The sequence below is a fragment of the Papio anubis genome, chromosome 6, assembly GCF_008728515.1.
Source record: "Papio anubis isolate 15944 chromosome 6, Panubis1.0, whole genome shotgun sequence".
Classification (NCBI taxonomy): domain Eukaryota; kingdom Metazoa; phylum Chordata; class Mammalia; order Primates; family Cercopithecidae; genus Papio; species Papio anubis.
The window spans coordinates 27861023-27879923 of record NC_044981.1 but is presented as its reverse complement, the minus strand read 5'-3'; the positions used below and the strand labels follow the sequence as shown (position 1 = coordinate 27879923).

Genomic DNA, 18901 nt, shown 5'->3' with positions numbered 1-18901 from the left:
TTATTCATCAGGGAAATGCAAAGTTAAAACCACAATGAGTTACCACCACATATCCATTAGAATGGTTGATAACATCACCAATTTCTAAGTTATCCAGGTTTGAGAGGCTTCCTTAGCTTACTCAATGAAATATGGAAATAAAGGAGAAATTATCAGCACCAGATTTCTCCTTTGAAATGTTACTTTTCTCCATTAATGTAACCACCATCCTCAGTTCTAATTAATTCATATCTATGTGACTGCAACAGCCTTGAGATAGTCTTCCTAACTATCCAAGACGTGGTCCTTAAATATCATTATCATTCTTCCAATCACTAACCCTGAGTGGTTCCTTCTCTCTAAGTAAAATTTAAACTTCTCTGTTTGCCTTTTATTTTTTGTATTTTTAAAAATAAATGAAACATGATATATTATATCAAATTATTAAAAGCTGGTATCTCTACCCTCAAATGGTATTTACCTAGAATGTTGGGAGATAATTCTTTAATGGTCTCTCAAATTACTCCTAGTCTTATGGTAGATTTTTCTTTCAGGTTAGCTTTTCAAGGATATTTGTATCTCCTTTTAGAGCACAGTTGTTTCCTGACCAGGATAAAGATAATGGCTCATTCTGGGGCAAGGCTAAGCAAAGGATGGGCTTCCTACGCTTGGCATTCCTCTGTTAAGTTGCAAACCCACTGTTCCATCCTAGCAGAGGAATGCCAAGCTTAGGCCACTCTGTGGGCTTTGGGAACATAAGCTTTGGGAACAAGGGAATATAAAGCTTATGTTGCCTGTGTTATTAAGTAATAAAGTCTTATGTCTCTGACGCAGGAGTCCAGGGTCTTCTGTTAGTATCCATAAAACTGTGGCAAGTTAAATTGTTAGCTTGCAAAGTAGGGTAAAAGTTTCACAATTTTCGACATGGGGTAATCACTGTTAAGTCTGGAGTGCATCCTTTTCCTGTACAAATACCCCACAAATTATATCTATATACACAAAATTTTTCAACAAAAATGGAATATATATTGTTCTGACACTCCTTTTGTCACTGATCATTTATCATTTTAACGGTTGAAAGGTATTCCTCAATAGCATATGTCATATGTAATTCTTCCCCATTGATAGACATTGATAAACAAGTGTTTTCCTTTTTTTATACCACTAGCATCCAGTCTGCCTTTTATTGCCTTCCAGAATGACCTTCTCCCTATCCCATACCCCTGGTCACAATTCCCCTGTACCCCCAAGTCAAAGGACTTATCTCATTGCTCACTACTCAATCTAAACACTCGTCTATTATTCTAATAACCCCCTCTCAAGACTTTATTATTCGATTTTGCACTGATCACATTCTGTCTTATATTACTTGCTATTGTTACATTTGCTGTCAATAGATTAAAGCTTCCATAGTTGAGGTGTCGGTTCTGAGATCTCCCTCCCAGTTCTAGTAAGTGGTAGCCCTTGAAATAATGCAGATGTGCCATACATTTCTGACAGGAAAAGTGGTTTGCCTTTTTTTGTCAAGTAGCTAATCAATGTGATTCATCCTCTTCCTTCAATTCTAGTCTTATTCAATAATTCCTTCTCCTTAGGTAGGTCCTCATTCACCCAAGTACTTATCAAGCACCCACCATGTGACAGACGACAAGTGAGGAGAAAGTGCTGGGATGAGCACCTCTGTGGATCATCCATCCATCTTTTGTATCCTTCTTGGTTTTTCCTTTACCCAAGTCCTGTACTTTACTCTTCTTCACCCGTGCTTCAGAAAAGCGGAAGTTGGTTAATTAATTCCATTTGTCTGACTTGGATGAGAGTTGACAGCAGACAAGGGGAAAGGCAGGGAAATGCCCTTAGACTGTTCTTACATGCACTCTCACACTTAATAGTCAAAGCCACCCTATGAAATAGGCACTACGTTATTAGCCTTACATAAACGAGTAAACAGAGGCTTGAAGAAGTTAAAAAATAAATTGCCCTAAGTCCTCACTGGAGAGTGGTGGAGTCAGAATTTGAATCCAGGTTTAAAGAATTCCAGTGCCGGCACGCTGCACCTATTTCGCTCTAGACACTCATTTCCCCTAAGGATCAGAGAAACTCAAAATAGGCTCCTTGTCGTCTCCGTAAGTCCGCAAGGTCCTGCCAGTTCCCAGTGAGCAGGACACCGGCAAATACAGTCTGCGACCGCGAGACGTAAAGGGAGGAATGCTCCTCGGCGCCCCTCCCCAGTCTATCCTAAAGTCAAGAACGTCCGAGCCCGCCTTTTTCCGGGGGCGGGCTGCACTAAAACAGTAAAATCCCCCATTCCCCATCAGCGGTCGACTGGGGGCTCTCCCGAAGCGGCAGCTCTATAGGACCACTCTTCTACCCCAAGATCCCTCGGCTTCGGCCCCCTCGGTGCCAGGGTTTGCGGGACCCCACGCTCAAAGTCTCAGGCTGGGGTCGACAACTGCAGAGAGGGTCGGGATAGGAAATTGCGGGTAGCGGCAGATGCTGGTCCCCGGGCATCCCGGAGGTTCCCACAGGTCTGCAGTGGGCCTACTTTGCGAAAAGGGCCCAGCTGCGGCGAGCCTCGTTCAAATCAGATGCCAGACAGTGTTTCTTCGGATCCATCCAAATAGGTCCCTAACTTCTCCTTGTGGGAGCCCTGGGCCTCCTTCCAGGCCGGAACCCAAGTGTTTAGGCAGCTGGGAAAGACCGGCCCCCTTTTTCAGTTCTCTCTCGACCTCTAGCCACTTCCGGTTGCTAACGGTTCCCAAGCAGCCCACGAAAACGCTACGTGAGCTGGGCCCTGGGCCAGAGGCAGAAAACGGACGGAAGAAAAGGTCTGGCCGGTGAGTGTCAGAGTGAGAGCGAGGTTGGGTGGTGTTCTCTGCCGGTGGATAGGCTCGACCGTCCGGTTTGGGATTGGGGTTAAGTATTAGGGAGCGGTTCAAAATTATGCTAATTGTTAAGATTACGAGTATTATTTAAAAATACACACAACAGCAACAATACAATGAGTCCATGAAGATCAAATGTCAGTTAACTGATTTAAGCAGCTTTGATAGGAAGAAAATGCTGAATTTAAGGCTAACAAAAAGATCTAAGTGCGCTGTTAGGGACTAAGACTTTTATAACATTATGGGCCAATCACTCTTCTAAACCTTTCACATTTGGTCACTCATTTAATTCCTACTTTATGAGGTAGATATCATTATAATACTGTTTTACAGATGGGGAACCTGAGTTTCAGAGAAAATAAGTGTATTAGCCAAGGTCATATAACTAGTAACTGGCAGAACAAAGATTCATATTCAGGCATTCTTCCTTTAAATTCTGTACTCTCGCCTTTCGTTGATAACCTGGTTTTATCAGCTTAGGAAATTTGCTGTCCAGATGAAAGTATAAGTTTCTACAGAGATACGTTATTGCAGCAGTGTTCTGAATCTCATCGAGTTTGTTGGCAATTTGTCTTTAAACAAACGGTTTTTTGTTTGTTTGTTTTTGTTTGTTTTTTGTTTTTCTCTCTCTTTTTTTTTTTTGACAAGGGTGCCTTCCACAGAGATTTAAGGAGAAGAGAACAATAAAAATTTTCATTTTAATAAATAAGCCCCATTTCAATGTCCCCTCTCCAGTTTCATGCCTCTGATTCTTCTCTATCATTATTTGTTTCTATTAGGTTAAATCATTTTACCTTTCTGGTATTTAACCATTTTGACCCACAAAAACAAGGGATTTCATTTGTTTAACCTAATACAGAGACATCTTTTCAAGCAGAATTTAGGAATCTACAACAATGAGCAAGATTATATTTTCATCTCCAAAATGTACCTTAAATCTGTTTGTTTCTCTTTATACCTACTGGGAACCCATGGTCCATGCCACCACCTTCTCTCACTTGGGTTACTACAGTAGCCTCTGGACTGATTTCCTTACTTCTGCTATTTTCTCATTCTTGCCTCTTTAAGGAGCCAGAATGATCTTTTAAAAACAAACATTGGATTATGTTCCTCCCTTCTAGTAGTTCCCCATCACGTTTAGAATACACATCCCGGCCCCTGCTCACCTCTCTAACCTAATCTTGTGTGACCTTCCCCTTAATCCAGTGCTTTCAACACGTGACCTTTTTCAGTTCCTGTAACACACCAAATTCATTCCTAATCAGAGACTTTGCATTACCTCTCTCCTTTGTGTGGAATGGTCTTCTGCAGAACTGAAGGTCAGTTCTGTCTAATAAATAGGAAGATAATAGGATTCACCTATGTAATTTAAAACTTTCTTATTAATAGCCATATTAAAATGCAAAAAGGCAGGTGAAATCTTTAGTTTAAACCATCATATCCAAAATATTACTATATCAGCATCTAATCATTATAAAAATTATTAATATCCTGTATTCCATTTTTTGAAAGCCAGTGTGTTTATACTTATTGGGCATCTCAATTCACATATTACATTTTCATAAATAATTTATACTGAGATTACATAAAATTTAAAATGGAAAAAATAGATTCACAAATCCAAATTATTTCAAACATACTTAAAAGTTACCTAGTGAATTATGAGTTTTAAAGTTTAATTAAAATTATAAATTTAGTTCCTCAGTTGCAGAGCCGAATGTACTTCGTGGCTACTACACTGGACAGTACAGATTTAGATCAGGGATAAAATGTCCATGTTCATGTTTGGGTCAAGGGGCAAAGAAGAAAATTGCACCAGAAGTGTGGCAAGGAGGGAAGGGGAAGGTCTGCAAAAATGCAGTGTAAGCTCTTTATGCAAGTCACACTGAAGTCACATTACTAGTCCTCACTAGTAAATAAGGTAAGGCTTTCTAAAGTAGACTACTTTTTAGCATCATTGCTGCACTGATTTTAGGTATGTTGGGAATAATTTTCTGGGGTAGGAAAAGGGTCCAGTAGTGCTGGTCACATGTAGCATTTCTTTCTTCTCTTTCCTTCCTTTCCCTCCTTTCTTTCCCTCCTCTCTTTCATTTCCTTCTTTCCCTCCTTTCCCTTTCCCTTCCCCTTTCCCTTCCTTTTGTTTCTGCTGTTGTTGCCCAGGCTGGGGTGCAATGGCACGATGATCTCGGCTCACTGCAACCTCTGCCTCCCGGGTTCAAACCATTCTCCTGCCTCAGCCTCCTGAGTAGCTGGGATTACAGGCATGTGCCACCACGCCCAGCTAATTTTGTATTTTTAGTAGAGACAAGGTTTCTCCATGATGGTCAGGGTGGTCTGGAACTCCCAACCTCAGATGATCCACCCACCTCGGCCTCCCAAAGTGTTGGGATTACAGGTGTGAGCCACCGCGCCCGGCCACATGTAGCATTTCTAAGTAGAATTTTATTGTATATGATGTGGAACAGTCATAGAAATCTGATTATTTTCCTGTAGTTCAGGGGTTCTCAACTAGGGGTGATTTTGCCTCTCAGGGGACATTTGCCTCACTCAGCCTGCCCACCAAATTGCCTGGAGACATTTTTGGATATCACAAGTGGAAGTACTAGTAACATCTAGTGGGTAGAGGCCAGGGATACTGCTAAACATACTACAGTGCAGAGGACAGCCCCTGACATCAAACAATTGTCTGGCCCAGAATGTCAATAGAAATAGTTTCTCAAGGTTGAGAAACCTTGCTCTAGAGGATCTGAGTAAGAAAGACTGAGATACCTACTCTTTTAAAACCTCAGCCTAACTCCCTTGTAATATTATGATGGGAAAAACAGGTTGTTTTGAAGCATTTCCGTTTCCATTTGTTTCCACTGTTGATGGATTTTGTGATGAGACTATAATAAAATAATTTCATCCTCAGGATAAGAATGTAGACCATTTAATAAAGCTAATACAGTGTGTGCTGTACACATAAGACTCAAAGCACTTGGGATCAGGAGCTAGTCTTTTTACCTTTATATGGCTTGTATCAGATGATCCACTGTCTCCAACAATGATTGATGCCAATGTATTAGAATCACTTGTCTATCTTTCCTATCTCCATCCCTTGTTTTATAGTTGTTCCTCTCCCTATGCCTTTGCCCTCCTTTTAAAATTATTCTCTTTTCATCCCTTTCTCCTCATTTTCCCCCTTTTCATCAATACCCACTGACACCTCCTATAGACCCTCCCTCAACACTCATCTATTTGTTCCATTCATACCTGTTGACACCCTCACTTAGAACTGCCAGTTCACTACCATCCTATCTGTGTCTGAGAGAGCTGTCCCCCATAATCCCTATAGCTGTCTGTTGTAATTACTGTCTTGTTAGTCCATGAAACTACAAAATATAAATTCTTGACTCCTCCCCCAGGAAAAAAAAAAAACCCTCCAGAAAGATATGAAGAACAACAACACATTTGCTTTCGACACAACTCTCTGAGGAACTGCTTTTGATGTTCAGGGTTTTTTTTTTTTTTTTTTTTTTTTTCCAGACCAGGTGCTGTCCATTCAGGATGGCTCTCTTCTAGAACTGATACAGTGTCCAAAATATTACACCTCCTCTTCCAAGAAATGTGGCTTGATTGAGCTGTGTTATTTCCAACTGGTTGCACTCCCACCCGTTTCTTCTGTGGGTTTCTACATGCTTACTAAGACACTGCCTGCGTCTCCATAGTACCAGCAACTACTTCGATTTCCTTTGACCTCATGCCTCTTTTGCCTTTTGCCTGCAATTATCCTAGATCCCACTGACTGTTCTTCTCTTACCTACATCATGCTAGGCTGTCTCTGGCCCCATGTCTTTCTGTCCCTCCCTGACTCTTACCGTTACCCTTCTGATTAACATTAGACCAAACCTGTGGTGGGCACTGTGGTGGCAATTTGGAATCAACATAAAATCTAAAAAGGGGCCGGGCGCGGTGGCTCAAGCCTGTAATCACAGCACTTTGGGAGGCCGAGACGGGTGGATCATGAGGTCAGGAGATCGAGACCATCCTGGCTAACACGGTGAAACCCCGTCTCTACTAAAAAATACAAAAAAAAAAAAAAACTAGCCGGGTGAGGTGGCGGGCGCCTGTAGTCCCAGCTACTCAGGAGGCTGAGGCAGGAGAATGGCGTGGATCCAGGAGGCGGAGCTTGCAGTGAGCTGAGATCCGGCCACTGCACTCCAGCCTGGGAGACAGAGCGAGACTCCGTCTCAAAAAAAAAAAAAAAAAAATCTAAAAAGGGTAGAATGGTTGTACTGCTCCAGACTGCTCTTCGCTCAGCCTTTAAGGGTGCAGAACTCTAAGACTAGAACAGCTCTTTGTACATAATACGTATTCAAAACTACTAGCTGAATGGAATGTTCTGTCATATATAGCAGAAGTCCCCACGTCCCCGCCATGGCCAGGAAATAAGGAGGTGAGGGGCCAATGAGCAAGCAAAGCTGAGCTCTACCTCCTGTCAGATGAGCAGTGGGATTAGATTCTCACAGGGTCGCAAACCCTATCGTGAACTGCACATGCGAGGGATCTAGGTTGCACTTTCCTTATGAGAATCTAATGATAAATGAAACCACACCCACTTCCCTGTCCCTGGAAAAATTGTCTTTCACGAGACCAGTCCCTGGTTCCAGAAAGGTTGGGGACTGCTGATACAGAGGATAAAGGAAAATCAGTCTGTCATGTGTTTACCAATTTTAGGAAATCTACTCTTGGGGTAGCCAAAATCATCTTTCTTACCATTGCAGAAGCCTCCCTAAATTCAAGGAAGGATAAGATCAGAAACGTGAGTTTCCCCTTTAAAGATCTGAACACTTTCTAAGCATTGTAGTGTTTCTCAGAAAGATTAAAGGTAAAAGGGGAAAAGCCATTATTCAGAAAGCACCTAACTTTATTTTTAAAATAAGGATGTTTCTAATACTAATATTAAATATTTCATACTTTACTTTTCAGGACCATTAAAGAAAATCCTTTCTTTGACTGTTTCAAATTCTTTGAAATATTGCTCAGGTAATTATAGTAAGTCACAAAACAAGTATTCGTGTGAAACCTGACATTAAAAAATGTGTTGATGTAAGATATTCAAAGTAAATATACATTTTTTTTAAAGGACCATTATGTTAAAGGGACATAAAAGCTCAGTTTATGTTTAGGGCATTATGAGAAATACCTCAAGATTCATTTTCTTGGCGGGGCATGGTGGTTCATGCCTGTAATATCCAGCACTTTGGGAGGAGGATGGGAGGATTGTTTGAGGCCATGAATTCGATACTAGCCTGAGTAACATAGTCAGACCCTATCTCTAAAACAAACAAAATACCCAGACACGGTGGTGTGTGCTTGTAGTCCCAGCTACTCGGAAGGCTGAGGTGGGAGGATCGCTGGAGCCCAGGAGTTCCAGGCTGCAGTGAGGTATGATTGTGCCACTGTACTCCAGCCTGGACAATGAGGCTAAACTCTTTATTATTATTATTTTTTAAAGATTCATGTTCCTATAGTTGTAGACATAAAAATGATTCTTGTAGTTTTCCTGATCTTAAACACAACGATAAAGCAGGTGTTCTTAATAGATATCTTCAATTGAAATCTCTTAATTGAAAACAAGAGATTTGAAGAGATTAGATCACTTCTTTCCTGATTGTTTTGGTGATCATTATTCCTAGAACTAAGCAAAGAACCAGAGTTCTGCTCTTGGCAGTTTGATTGGTGGTGTGAATTTGAATGTGCAAGGCCTTCGGCCACAATTCCTGTCATGGTATAAGATTCTCAAATTAGTGATGTGGCCAGGTGTGGTGGCTCACATCTTTAATCCCAGCACTTTGGGAGGCTAAGGTGGGCAGATCACTTGAGTTTGAGACCAGCCTGGCCAACATGGCAAAATCCTGCTAAAAATACAAAAATTAGCCAGGCATGGTGGTGCATGCCTGTAATCTCAGCTACTCAGGAGGCTGAGGTAGGAGAATCGCTTGAACCCGGGAGGTGGAGCTTGCAGTGAACAGAGGATCACTCCAGCCTGGGTGAAAAAAAGACAAAAAAAGTGTATATCTGTGCTATCCAATATAGTGGCCACTAACATGTAGCTATGAGCACTTGAAATATGAGGAACTGAATTTTCCATTTTATTTGAGTTAATGTGAGTAGTGGCCACCCATCTGGACAAACTGGACCAAGTTAGATCAACCCCTTCCTATCTCCCTCAGTTTAAAATAACCTGAAATCCAGAAAAGAAGTTATTTATCTAGTTATAGATCCTTTCCTCTCCCCAGCAACTCCTAATGATCACAGACTGCCTTCTCCTCCATTTTGTTTTCCTCAGCCTCCTTTTTTTCTTCTTTTTGAGATAAGGTCTTGCTGTTGCCTAGGCTGGAGTGCAATGGTGCAATCACGTCTCACTACAGCCTTGAACTCCTGGGTTCAAGTGATCTTCCCACCTCAGCCTCCTAAATAGTTGTGTGGGACTACAGGTGTGTGCCACCATGCCTGGCTAATTTTTCTTAAGTTTCTGTAGAGGTGGGGTCTCGCTGTGTTGACCAGGCTGGCCTTGTCTTCTGATGGCTTATTCTTTATCACTGGCAAACAAAAATTTCCAAAAAATAATCATACTCCCCATTTTAAGATAAAAAAGGGATATTTAGGATATTATATGAGTAATGATGGAAAACAAATAATTAGCATTGTTTTATATCTTAATCTCAAAAGTAGTTTTCATCTGTTTTAACTTGTCAAAACATACCTGGTGAGCTTCCATTATCATCTGTACAGAAGGGGAAATGAAGGCAGAGAAAAACTGTATGTCTTGCCTAAAGTCAGACAGTGAATGGTCAACTAAAAGGATCTAGAGCAGAGACAGAATTAATTCACTGTCTTTCATCCAGGAACCATTGATCTTGGACTGCAGGTGAGCAGTGTTGTCAGTGGACAAAGCTTTCTGAAAGAATTCTTGATTCCCCCTCAAAACTGAACTAATTTGAAATAAAAGGACATTTTACTCAGGTAGATTCTTTGGTGCCAGAGAAATTTAATGATGACTGAAGCTTTGACCACACTGAGGAAACTCAAGGTTTCTAAATTAGATTCTCTGATAACTAGTTAGGCCTGAGTGTCTAAAGAACTTTTGATATCACTACTATATTAGTAGAGTTTATTTGCTGTATGAATTCTTTGATGTCTAATAAGAGCTGAACTTACTCGGAAAGGTCTTCCACACTCATCACATTCATAGGGTTTTTCACCTGTGTGGATTCTCTGATGTTGAATAAGACCTGTGCGCCCACTGAAATCTTTCCCACATTCTTTACATTTATAGGGTTTTACTCCAGTGTGTACTCTATGATGTCCAATGAGATGTGAGCGCTGAATGAAGGCTTTTCCACACTCGTCACATTTATAGGGCTTCTCTCCAGTGTGAGTTCTCCTGTGTTTACTAAGGTCTGAGCTATGACTGAAACTTTTCCCACATTCATCACATTTATATCGTCTTCTTTCCCTCTGTTGCCATTCTGATCTGCCCTCATTTTCCATAATATCTTTGGACTTAGGATGCTGAGGAGTATCTTTGTTCAGTCTGTCATTTATCTCCCCAAGGAATTCCTTGTCTTTGGGCATATCTTCCTTCTGGAACAACTCTTCATTCTTAGTCCTAGTTTTATCACCTGTAACAAACAAACAGTACACAAACGGGTCCTATTGTATGTTTCAGAAGCAAACAGCCTATGGAAGAAAGAACATGTAAATGTTATAAATGTGTTATAAAATAATGAGAAGTCAACATAACAACACACATATCAAATATTTGGTACCATCTTATTTTTGGTATCATCATAGCACAGAGTCACAATGGAGGGAAGAAATTAAGAAGGAAGATATCAGCAGAAGAAGTTGTTTGAGAGTAGATTAAGAAGAAAAGGCAAAAATAGAGCTCAAGAGATAAGCTAGCAATACTGTATAAGGGAAGAAGGATAAATGAGAGGACTATAGATATGCCAAGGATAATTAGAGAGACTGGAGAACAGAGATGGGGATGGAGGTAAAAGTTTGGGAGAAACATGCAGGGGCCTGAAACATAGGTGGCAAGTAAAATCAAGTAAAAGTGAATGGAGAGGATAATAGGATTTGGGGTCTGAGAGGAATATAGTGAATAGGAACCATCCAAGGAGAGGCGTGTGTTTGAAGGATAATAATTAGCTGGAAGCAGGGTGACAACATGCAGGTCAGGGTAAACAGAGGAATGAAAAGGAATAGGAAATGACAATGGATAGTCAGTGTATATGCTGGATAAAATATTTTTTTCCTGAAACTGATGTTCTTGCTGTTATCGCCTCCTGTCTAAATCCTAGCTTAGTGGTTTCTAACCTTACTGTGCATCAGAATCAGCTGGATGGTTTATTAAAACACAGATTGCTGATTTTCCCTCCCACAGGTGACTCCTTATCAGAATCAAACTCAGAGCAGTTGCTATTCTTAGAATATTATTCTCTGATGCTATTTTTTTTCTCTGTTTCTTTGCCTAAAATGTCACCCCCTTTCAGTTCCCACATGACCTTCTCAGCTCAAGCAAGCCTACTCTGTGATACTTTTGCAGGTGCACCTTAGGGATAGCTATCCTCTTTGCAGTTCACAGTGTATCTCTAGTACAGTAATTATTATGCTATTGTAAGTGCTCACTCTCCTGCTTCTTGAAGAGAAGTAATGTAAGTGTCTTACCTTTGGATTCCTTACATTTAGTATAGTGCCTGGCATACAGCTGCTACTTAGTAAATGCTCAATGAAAGATGAATGAATCAAAAGATGGGTTGAGCTAGGCACAGTGGCTCACGCTTGTAATCCTAGCACTTGGGAAACTAAGGTGGGAGGATCACTTGAGCCCAGGAGTTTGAGACAAGCCTAGGAAACATAGTGAGACCTCTCTTCTAAAATAAAATAAAATAAAATAAAAATAAAAAAGAACAGATAGGAGGTTCTCAATCTCACTTCTAAAGTCAAACAGTAACCAGTACTCCACTCCTAGAGTTAAAGCACTTAAAGGCTTCTTTATGTTACATATAATTAAATGTCATCCTTTCCAGATAGCAGCTAGGAACATCTTCACTCAAAATAATCTTTCAGATTAGACAAATCATTGGGTAGGGATCCTACAAAATGGGAGAACTATATTGGTAAAACTTAAGTAGTAAGAATACAAAATAGGCTGGAGTATAAGGAACTACCCGGAGAGGCATTATTAGACATGAGAGCCTCTAGAGAAAGGGCGGTAAGCACTGAAAAAGGTAGGGTTTGGACAAACTGGAATTTAAAATTCACCTGCTTTTTAATGTAGCCTGGGGGATACACTAGACACCCTCGTTTGTAATTAGGGAGCTGGGATGGGGGACCAAACCCAGTTAATTTGACATGCAGATAAAAACAAGAAACTTTGCTGTACTGACTGATCATTGTCTCTTTTCCCTACTTCTTTCATCATGGGAATGTGTTATGGATTGACTTGTCTTCCTCCACAAATTCACACATTGAAGCCCTAACCCCTTTCAAACATTACTGTATATGGTGATAGGGCCTTTAATGAAGTAATTAAGGTTGAATGAATTCATAAGGGTAGGACCCTAATCCAGTAGTACTAGTGTCCTTACAAGGGGAAGAGACACCAGGAGTGTGTGTGTACAGAGAAAGGCCATGTGAAGACACAGCAAGAAGTCTGCAAGCCCAGGAGAGAAGCCTCACTAGAAACTAACCCTGTAAGCATCTTCTTCTTGGACTTCCAGCCTCCAGAACTGTGAGAAAATAAATTTCTATTGTTAAGCCACCCATAAGTCTATGATATTTTGTATGGCAGGCCTCGCTGACCAATACAGGGTGCCATAAGTTCTCCTGTCTCAAAATGGAAATTTAGGGAGATTTGGAACTAGAATCATTAGATAACAACAGAATTATAAGGATATTAAATAAACTCCATCCTCATCCCTTGGGCCAAATAACAGCTTTTTTTGTCCAGTGAGAAACTAAAATATAACTCTATCATGGAGCAAGGGTAATAACAGGAGAAAATTATCCACAGTGAGGTGGAGGACAAGCAGGGAATCTTTAAAAGGAGAAAGTTCTCCTCTCACCTAAGGAAGCACCTCTTCCCTCATATACTTAGAGCTGTTCCTGCTTACCATTCCTTTGTGGTTTCCCAGCTTCCTGCTCCAGTTGGGTCTTCTTGGGATGAAGCTGGACAGTCAGTGATTCATATGGCCTTCCCAAGGGGGCCAACTTGTCCATGAGTATGTCCTGTCTCTCTGAATTGCCTGGGACCTAGGGAAAATAAAGTGTGTAAGGTGAACTTTATGGAAACTTAAGTAACTTCAGATAATCAAATGAAACATCTGCCAGGGACATAGGAAGGGGGGACAAATTCTCATTTCATTGTAAATGGCAATAATGGCTAGGAAAAGGAACAGAGGCTAATCTCTACAATTCAGGACACTAGAGAGTAAAATTCAGTGTCTCTTCTTTCATTGATCTGCAGAAGTCCAGGATCAGAGCACTGGGATTTGGAAGGTAGCTTAAAAATCATCTAGCCCAACTTCCAGCAAATGGGAGCATTTCTTCTATAACCATTCTGTCTGATATGGTAGTCACTAGCAAAATGTGGTCACTGAGTACTTAAAATATGGCTAGTATAAATGAGATAAATATCGTGGGTTAAAAATATATTTCACCTGTTTTTGTTTTTTTAATGTGGCTACTAGAAAATTTAAATACATATACAGCTTTCATTACATTTCTGTTGGACAGGTCTATTCTGCAATATCCTTGACATCTACTTGAATCTCCGCTTGAATACCTATATGGAAAGGGAGTTTCTTATGGGGTAGCCTATTTTATTTATGGGTATCTATGAATGGCAGAAAATTATTTCTTTTCCTCTAATACCTGATTGCCTTTTGGTAACTTCCCATTGATCTTAGCCTTCCAAACAGGCATAGAATCAGTCTAGTGACTCTTTTCTCTTTACCCAGCCACACTTTAATTATTTGACATAGGTAGTCAGGTCCTTTCCTATGCTTTGTTCTTTAGAGTATAAATATTTTGAGATGTTTTTTCATATGCCTTTTGCTTTGGCTCCGTCCATATGCCCTTATCACTCACAGCCAGATGACTGCCCCTTCACACCTGCTTTCCAGGTTCATCAAGCTCTCTCTCCAGATCCTCCAGCACAGTCACTGCCTCCTCTCCAGTCTCTGGATGGTGTGCCTGCACCCATGCTTGCAGGTCTTTAGGAAGAATGCTCAGGAACTGTTCTAGCACCAGCAGGTCTAAAATCTGCTCCTTGGTGTGGCATTCTGGCCTCAACCACTGACGGCAGAGCTCCCACAGCTGGGTAAGAGCTTCACGGGGTCCAGGTGCATCCTGATAGCAGAGCTTCCTGAAGTGCTGTCTACAGAGTTCCCTCCTGTGAGGACTGCACTTTGGTGAGCTGGAATCCTGTCCCCAGTAATGGTCTTCTGCCTTAATTATCGGAAGTCCTTTTCGTTCCTCAGGTTCCAGGGCTGTGGTCATTCTGGGCTCTGTCAGGAGAGATTGAGTCAAAGAGAATCTCTTAGAATCCTGCCTCAGAGACACTCCTAAGGCATAAAAAGTTGTTACCATAGAGAAATTACAAAAATTGCTGTGAACATAAACACATCATAATAAAGCCAAGCCACCAGAAGTCAATCAGAGAAAACAGTCTTATAGGAAGCTGAAAACAACAAAACAAAACAATAAACAGTGATGCAGGGACATGGTTTGAATCTGTGCTCTATTGTGTAACTTAGAGGAAGTTATTTATTTGGACTAGAACTACAGATCCTCATGTACAATTCTCATGTGTGTTACAGGGTTGATACACAGATTACATGAGAACGTATGCAATGTCTCTGGCATGGCAGCAGGCACTAGTAAGCACTAAATAAACACCAAGTATTATTAACTGCTTTGTTAAAAGGCTCTTCATTCTGTTACTATGAGATGCATGGGCCATTTGTGTCCCCAGGATTCACTGGTTATAGGATATGTGTGCCAACCCTGGAAGGGAATCAGATGCCTCTGCAAAGGAACCCGCAACCAGTGTCCCCCTTCCACCCGTCCTCTCCCAGAAGGTCGGGCCAACTCCTCTCCCGTAGATCTGTTGGGGGACGGAGGGAGGGAGAGGAGTATTACACTCTGCCCGCGACAGGGAGGTGTGGGGAGAGTGTTGCTGCTGACCACAGCTGCGCCTTGTCCCCTTTTCTCCACCTGGGAGCCGGGAGACACTCACCTTACGCACAGGGAGGAACAGGTGCAATAGCTAGCGTCCTTTGGACAGCCCCGAACAAAGACTAGACTCAAAGACACCAATCAGCGCCCGGCCGCTTCAGCCGGGCACTTCCGGGCCGCTCTAGGAAGCTTCGCCTCTGTGGCAGCTTTAGGGCTTGCCGCCTCAGCCCTAGGCAGTGGAGGACCGGGGTTCTACACCTCGTATTGATGGGATTGCGGGGCCTGCGAGCAAGTCTTATTTCTACTTTTTAAAAATGTTTTACGGTTTAATTATTAAATAAGTAGTATGGATAAGTAATGCATTCACATACATTTATTAAAAAGAGTAAATGTCCCCCAGCGTCTAGTTTGACAGTATTTTTCGTGACTTGTATATCCTTCCATAGATACATTACACCGTTATAGATTGTCTGCGCTTTTTCCCCTCTGCATAAAGAGTAGCATTTCTGTAACTTTCTTATTTTTCTTTTTACCAAGTGGTCTTGGTAAAGACTGTACATAACTGTTTCCTTGATCTTGGTCTTTTTAAACAACTGCACAGTATTCAACTGTGTATTATGTGCCGTAATATATTAATAAACTACCCCATTGGTGGTCATGAGGTTGTTTCCAATTTTTCTTTTTCAAACATTGCTGCAATAACTTACCGTGAACTCACATTTTTCATGTGTAAGGATATATCCATAGTCTGCATTTCTAGAAAGGGAGTTACTACAGCATAGAAGAGGGAAATTTGTACTTTTGTTAATGCCAAATCACCAATCATAGAATCTACTAGCAATATTCTTATTTACCTATACTTGTCAACACAGTGTTATAAAATATTTTGATCTTTGCTAAACTGATGGTTGAAAAATGCTCTTAGTTTTTTCCTCCCTCTTCCCGTTTGTTCCGCAAATATTGATTTACCTACTATGCCAGGCACTATTGTGGAAGCTGGAACTAATTTTGAGCAAAACAATGCCCTTTCTTTCATGGAATTTATAATCGTGTGTGTGTGTGTGTGTGGTGGCAAGGCAGGCAATAAACCAAAAAAAAATAGTGTATAGATGGTGAATATTAGTGCTAAGGAGAAAATAAAGGAAATAGGGAATTTGGGGTGAGAATGAAGTGATACAGTTTAAATAGGATATTCATGGAGGACCTGACTAGTAAATTGACATTTGAGCAAAGATTGAGGGAGCTGAGGGAATGGGCCATCAGGGATAAAGATGTTTCAGGGAGAGGGATAACAAATGCAAAAGCCTGGAGTGAGGTGTGTTTTAAGTAATTTGGGCAAAGGAAGGATACTTGTTTTTCTGGAGCTGAGTAAGCAAAAGAGCATTGGGTGGAGAGAGAGTGAGAACCTTCGGTGAGTGCAAGGGTATTTTTACTCTAAAATGATAAAATGCTAAGCTACTGAAAGTTTATTTTCTTTTATCTTTTCTTTCCTTTTCCTTTTTTTAAGTGATGGGTCTCATTCTGTCACCCAGACTGGAGTGCAGTGAGTGGTGTGATCATAGCTCACTGCAGCCTGAAACTCCTGGGCTCAAGTGATCCTCTTGCCTCAGCCTCCTGACTAGCTGGAACTACAGGTGTGAGCTACACAGCATGGCTCATTCGAGATTTCTGAGTAGAGAAGTAACATGATTAAACTTGGGTATTGAAATTATTATTTTGGCTGCTATGTTAACAGTAGACTTGAATGTGAAGGGGTTGGGCAAGGGCAGAAGCAGGGAGGCAGGTTGGAAAACTGGACTGGGAAGGGGCTTTTTAAGAATAACGCAAAACCCTAAAGACATAAAACTGAAAAGGCCATGGAGGAAAAGATAAATGAAACTGGTCTTGTAAAATTAAAATATTTGAATGAAAAAAGTAAAAATAAAATATAAATTAAAAGTAAAATATGCCACACATCTAAAAGACACAGCTGATTTTCCTTATATACAAAGACCTTTTATCTTACCAAAAAATAAAAATATGAACAAGCCAATAGAAAAATAGACAAAGTACTTAACCTGCATGCATTTATTGTCAGGCCTCTGACAATATGATACAAAGCCATCATAACCCCTGTGACCAGCAAGTATACATCCAGATGACCTGGAGCAACTGCAGAACCACAAAAGATGACATTCCACCATTGTGATTTGTTCCTGCCCCACCCCAACTAATCAATCGACCTTATGACATTCCCCCCACCCCCGACAATGAGTCTCATGATCTCCCCACCCTGCACCTTGTGACCCCCGCCCCTGCCCACAAGAGATAACCACGTTTAACTGTAATTTCCCACTACCTACCCAAATCCTGTAACACTGCCCCATCCCTATCTCCCTTTGCTGACTCTCCTTTTGGACTCAGCCCACTTGCACCCAAGTGAAATAAACAGCCTTGTTGCTCACACAAAGCCTGGTGGACTCTTCACACGAACTCAGATGACATTTATAGAACACAAAACTAAGAATAATGAATATGAAAAGATTCACTAATAAGAATTTAAATAAAACAAGAAAGATGTTTAAAAATCTTTCAGATTGCTAAAGACAAACAATTTATAATATTCAGTGTTAGGAAGTGTATGGATATACGGGCATACTTAGTTGTACATTTTTAGAAGGTAAGACTTATTTAGAAGGTGAGAAGTTGTCCATACCCCTTGATTCAAAACTTAGCTTCCTGGATTTATCTATATAGAAATGCTTACTTAAATGTTTGAACATATGTACAAAGAAGCACTGTTTATTTAAATTGGGAAACTCGAATGCCTAATATTTGGAATTTAAATTTCTATATGTCTATTCATTAAAATACCACCCAGTTTTTAGAAACTAAGAGATGCCAAAGGTATATTGAGTAAAATAAAAAGTTACAAAAGATATGGTATGATTGTTTTTGTGAAAATTATTATCTTAAAAATGTTGGCCAGGCACGGTGGCTCACACCTGTAATCCTAGCACTTTGGGAGGCCAAGGCAGGCAGATCACGAGGTCAAGAGATCGAGACCATCCTGGCCAACATGGTGAAACCCCGTCTCTACTGAGAATACAAAAATTAGCTGGGCATGGTGGCATGTGCCTGATAGTCCCAGCTACTCAGGAGGCTTAGGCAGGAGAATCACTTGAACCCAGGAGGTGGAAGTTGCAGTAAGCGGAGATCATGCCAACGCACTCCAGCCTGGTGACGGAGTGAGACTCTGTCTCAAGAAAAACAAAATAAAGTAAAATAAATAAATAAATAAAATAAATAAATAAATAAAATTCACCGTGAGTATCAGTTGGGGGTAATCTTAAGGAGAATTTGCATTTTATACATTGTATATTTCTGGAATATTTCAATTTCTTATGAAGATTTGCTACTGGGAAATGGGAAAAGATAATTGTTCTTAAAACCCTATTTATTCTCCACAACCTACAAATTGATGGAGAATTTCATCAATATCTATTTTCCTCCTCTGAAATTCTTTGCTTGACAAGTCAAAGATAAGTAATGAATTCACATAAATTTATTAAAGAGAATAAATGTCCCCAGCATCTAGTTTGACAATTTTTTTTTTTTGGTGAAATGTATATCCTTCCGTAGATATATACCTTTTGTAGATATATACCTTTCATCTTAAAGGAATTATGCCTTGTAAAAGGGTATAATTCCTTTAAGATGAAAATCAGATTCAAATTCCCTGTGCTTTTAAACAGTAAATATAAGTGAGCAAATAAATTTGTGTGAAACATTTAGAAAGTGTAGATATAAATAATTTTCAAATAAACTTT

General features: G+C 40.5%; 2 protein-coding genes across 21 annotated transcripts in view; one reads left to right on the top strand and one right to left on the bottom strand.

Moving 5' to 3' along the window:
* Nucleotides 1-1508: 1508 nt before the first annotated feature.
* Nucleotides 1509-18901, top strand: part of LOC103883559 — an 87636-nt gene continuing 70243 nt past the window's right edge. For 2 of the 18 annotated variants that reach the window (XM_017957685.3, XM_017957684.3), the window contains exons 1-2: nucleotides 1509-2813; nucleotides 7830-7886. In XM_017957685.3, coding sequence (XP_017813174.1) covers nucleotides 2470-2813; nucleotides 7830-7886 — 401 coding nt within the window. In that variant the 5' untranslated portion in view covers nucleotides 1509-2469. The other 16 variants (XR_001901655.1, XM_017957692.3, XM_031667001.1 and 13 more) reach the window with 16 other exon arrangements.
* Nucleotides 9875-15269, bottom strand: ZSCAN16 (zinc finger and SCAN domain containing 16). Of its 3 annotated transcripts, XM_017957680.3 has the most exons (4): nucleotides 15154-15269; nucleotides 14028-14422; nucleotides 13028-13166; nucleotides 9875-10528 (listed from the first exon to the last, which is right to left on the bottom strand). In XM_017957680.3, the coding sequence occupies exons 2-4, from the start codon at nucleotides 14412-14414 to the stop codon at nucleotides 10008-10010; spliced, it is 1047 nt and encodes a 348-aa protein (XP_017813169.1). In that variant the 5' UTR covers nucleotides 14415-14422; nucleotides 15154-15269; the 3' UTR covers nucleotides 9875-10007. The 3 variants fall into 3 exon arrangements, with proteins under 3 accessions (XP_017813169.1, XP_031522857.1, XP_031522858.1); XM_031666997.1 differs by having other exon boundaries at nucleotides 14028-15269; XM_031666998.1 differs by having other exon boundaries at nucleotides 10397-10586; nucleotides 14028-15269.

What these genes read in the sequence shown, in the direction of transcription:
- ZSCAN16 (XM_031666997.1), bottom strand. Translation starts at nt 14,504, where the DNA reads ATGGTAACAACTTTTTATGCCTTAGGAGTGTCTCTGAGGCAGGATTCT. An exon ending in TTGATGAACCTGGAAAGCAG is followed by an intron (nt 13,167 to 14,027) that starts GTGTGAAGGGGC and finishes TATTTTCCCTAG; the next exon opens with GTCCCAGGCAATTCAGAGAG. An exon ending in TGGGAAACCACAAAGGAATG is followed by an intron (nt 10,529 to 13,027) that starts GTAAGCAGGAAC and finishes TGTTTGTTACAG; the next exon opens with GTGATAAAACTAGGACTAAG.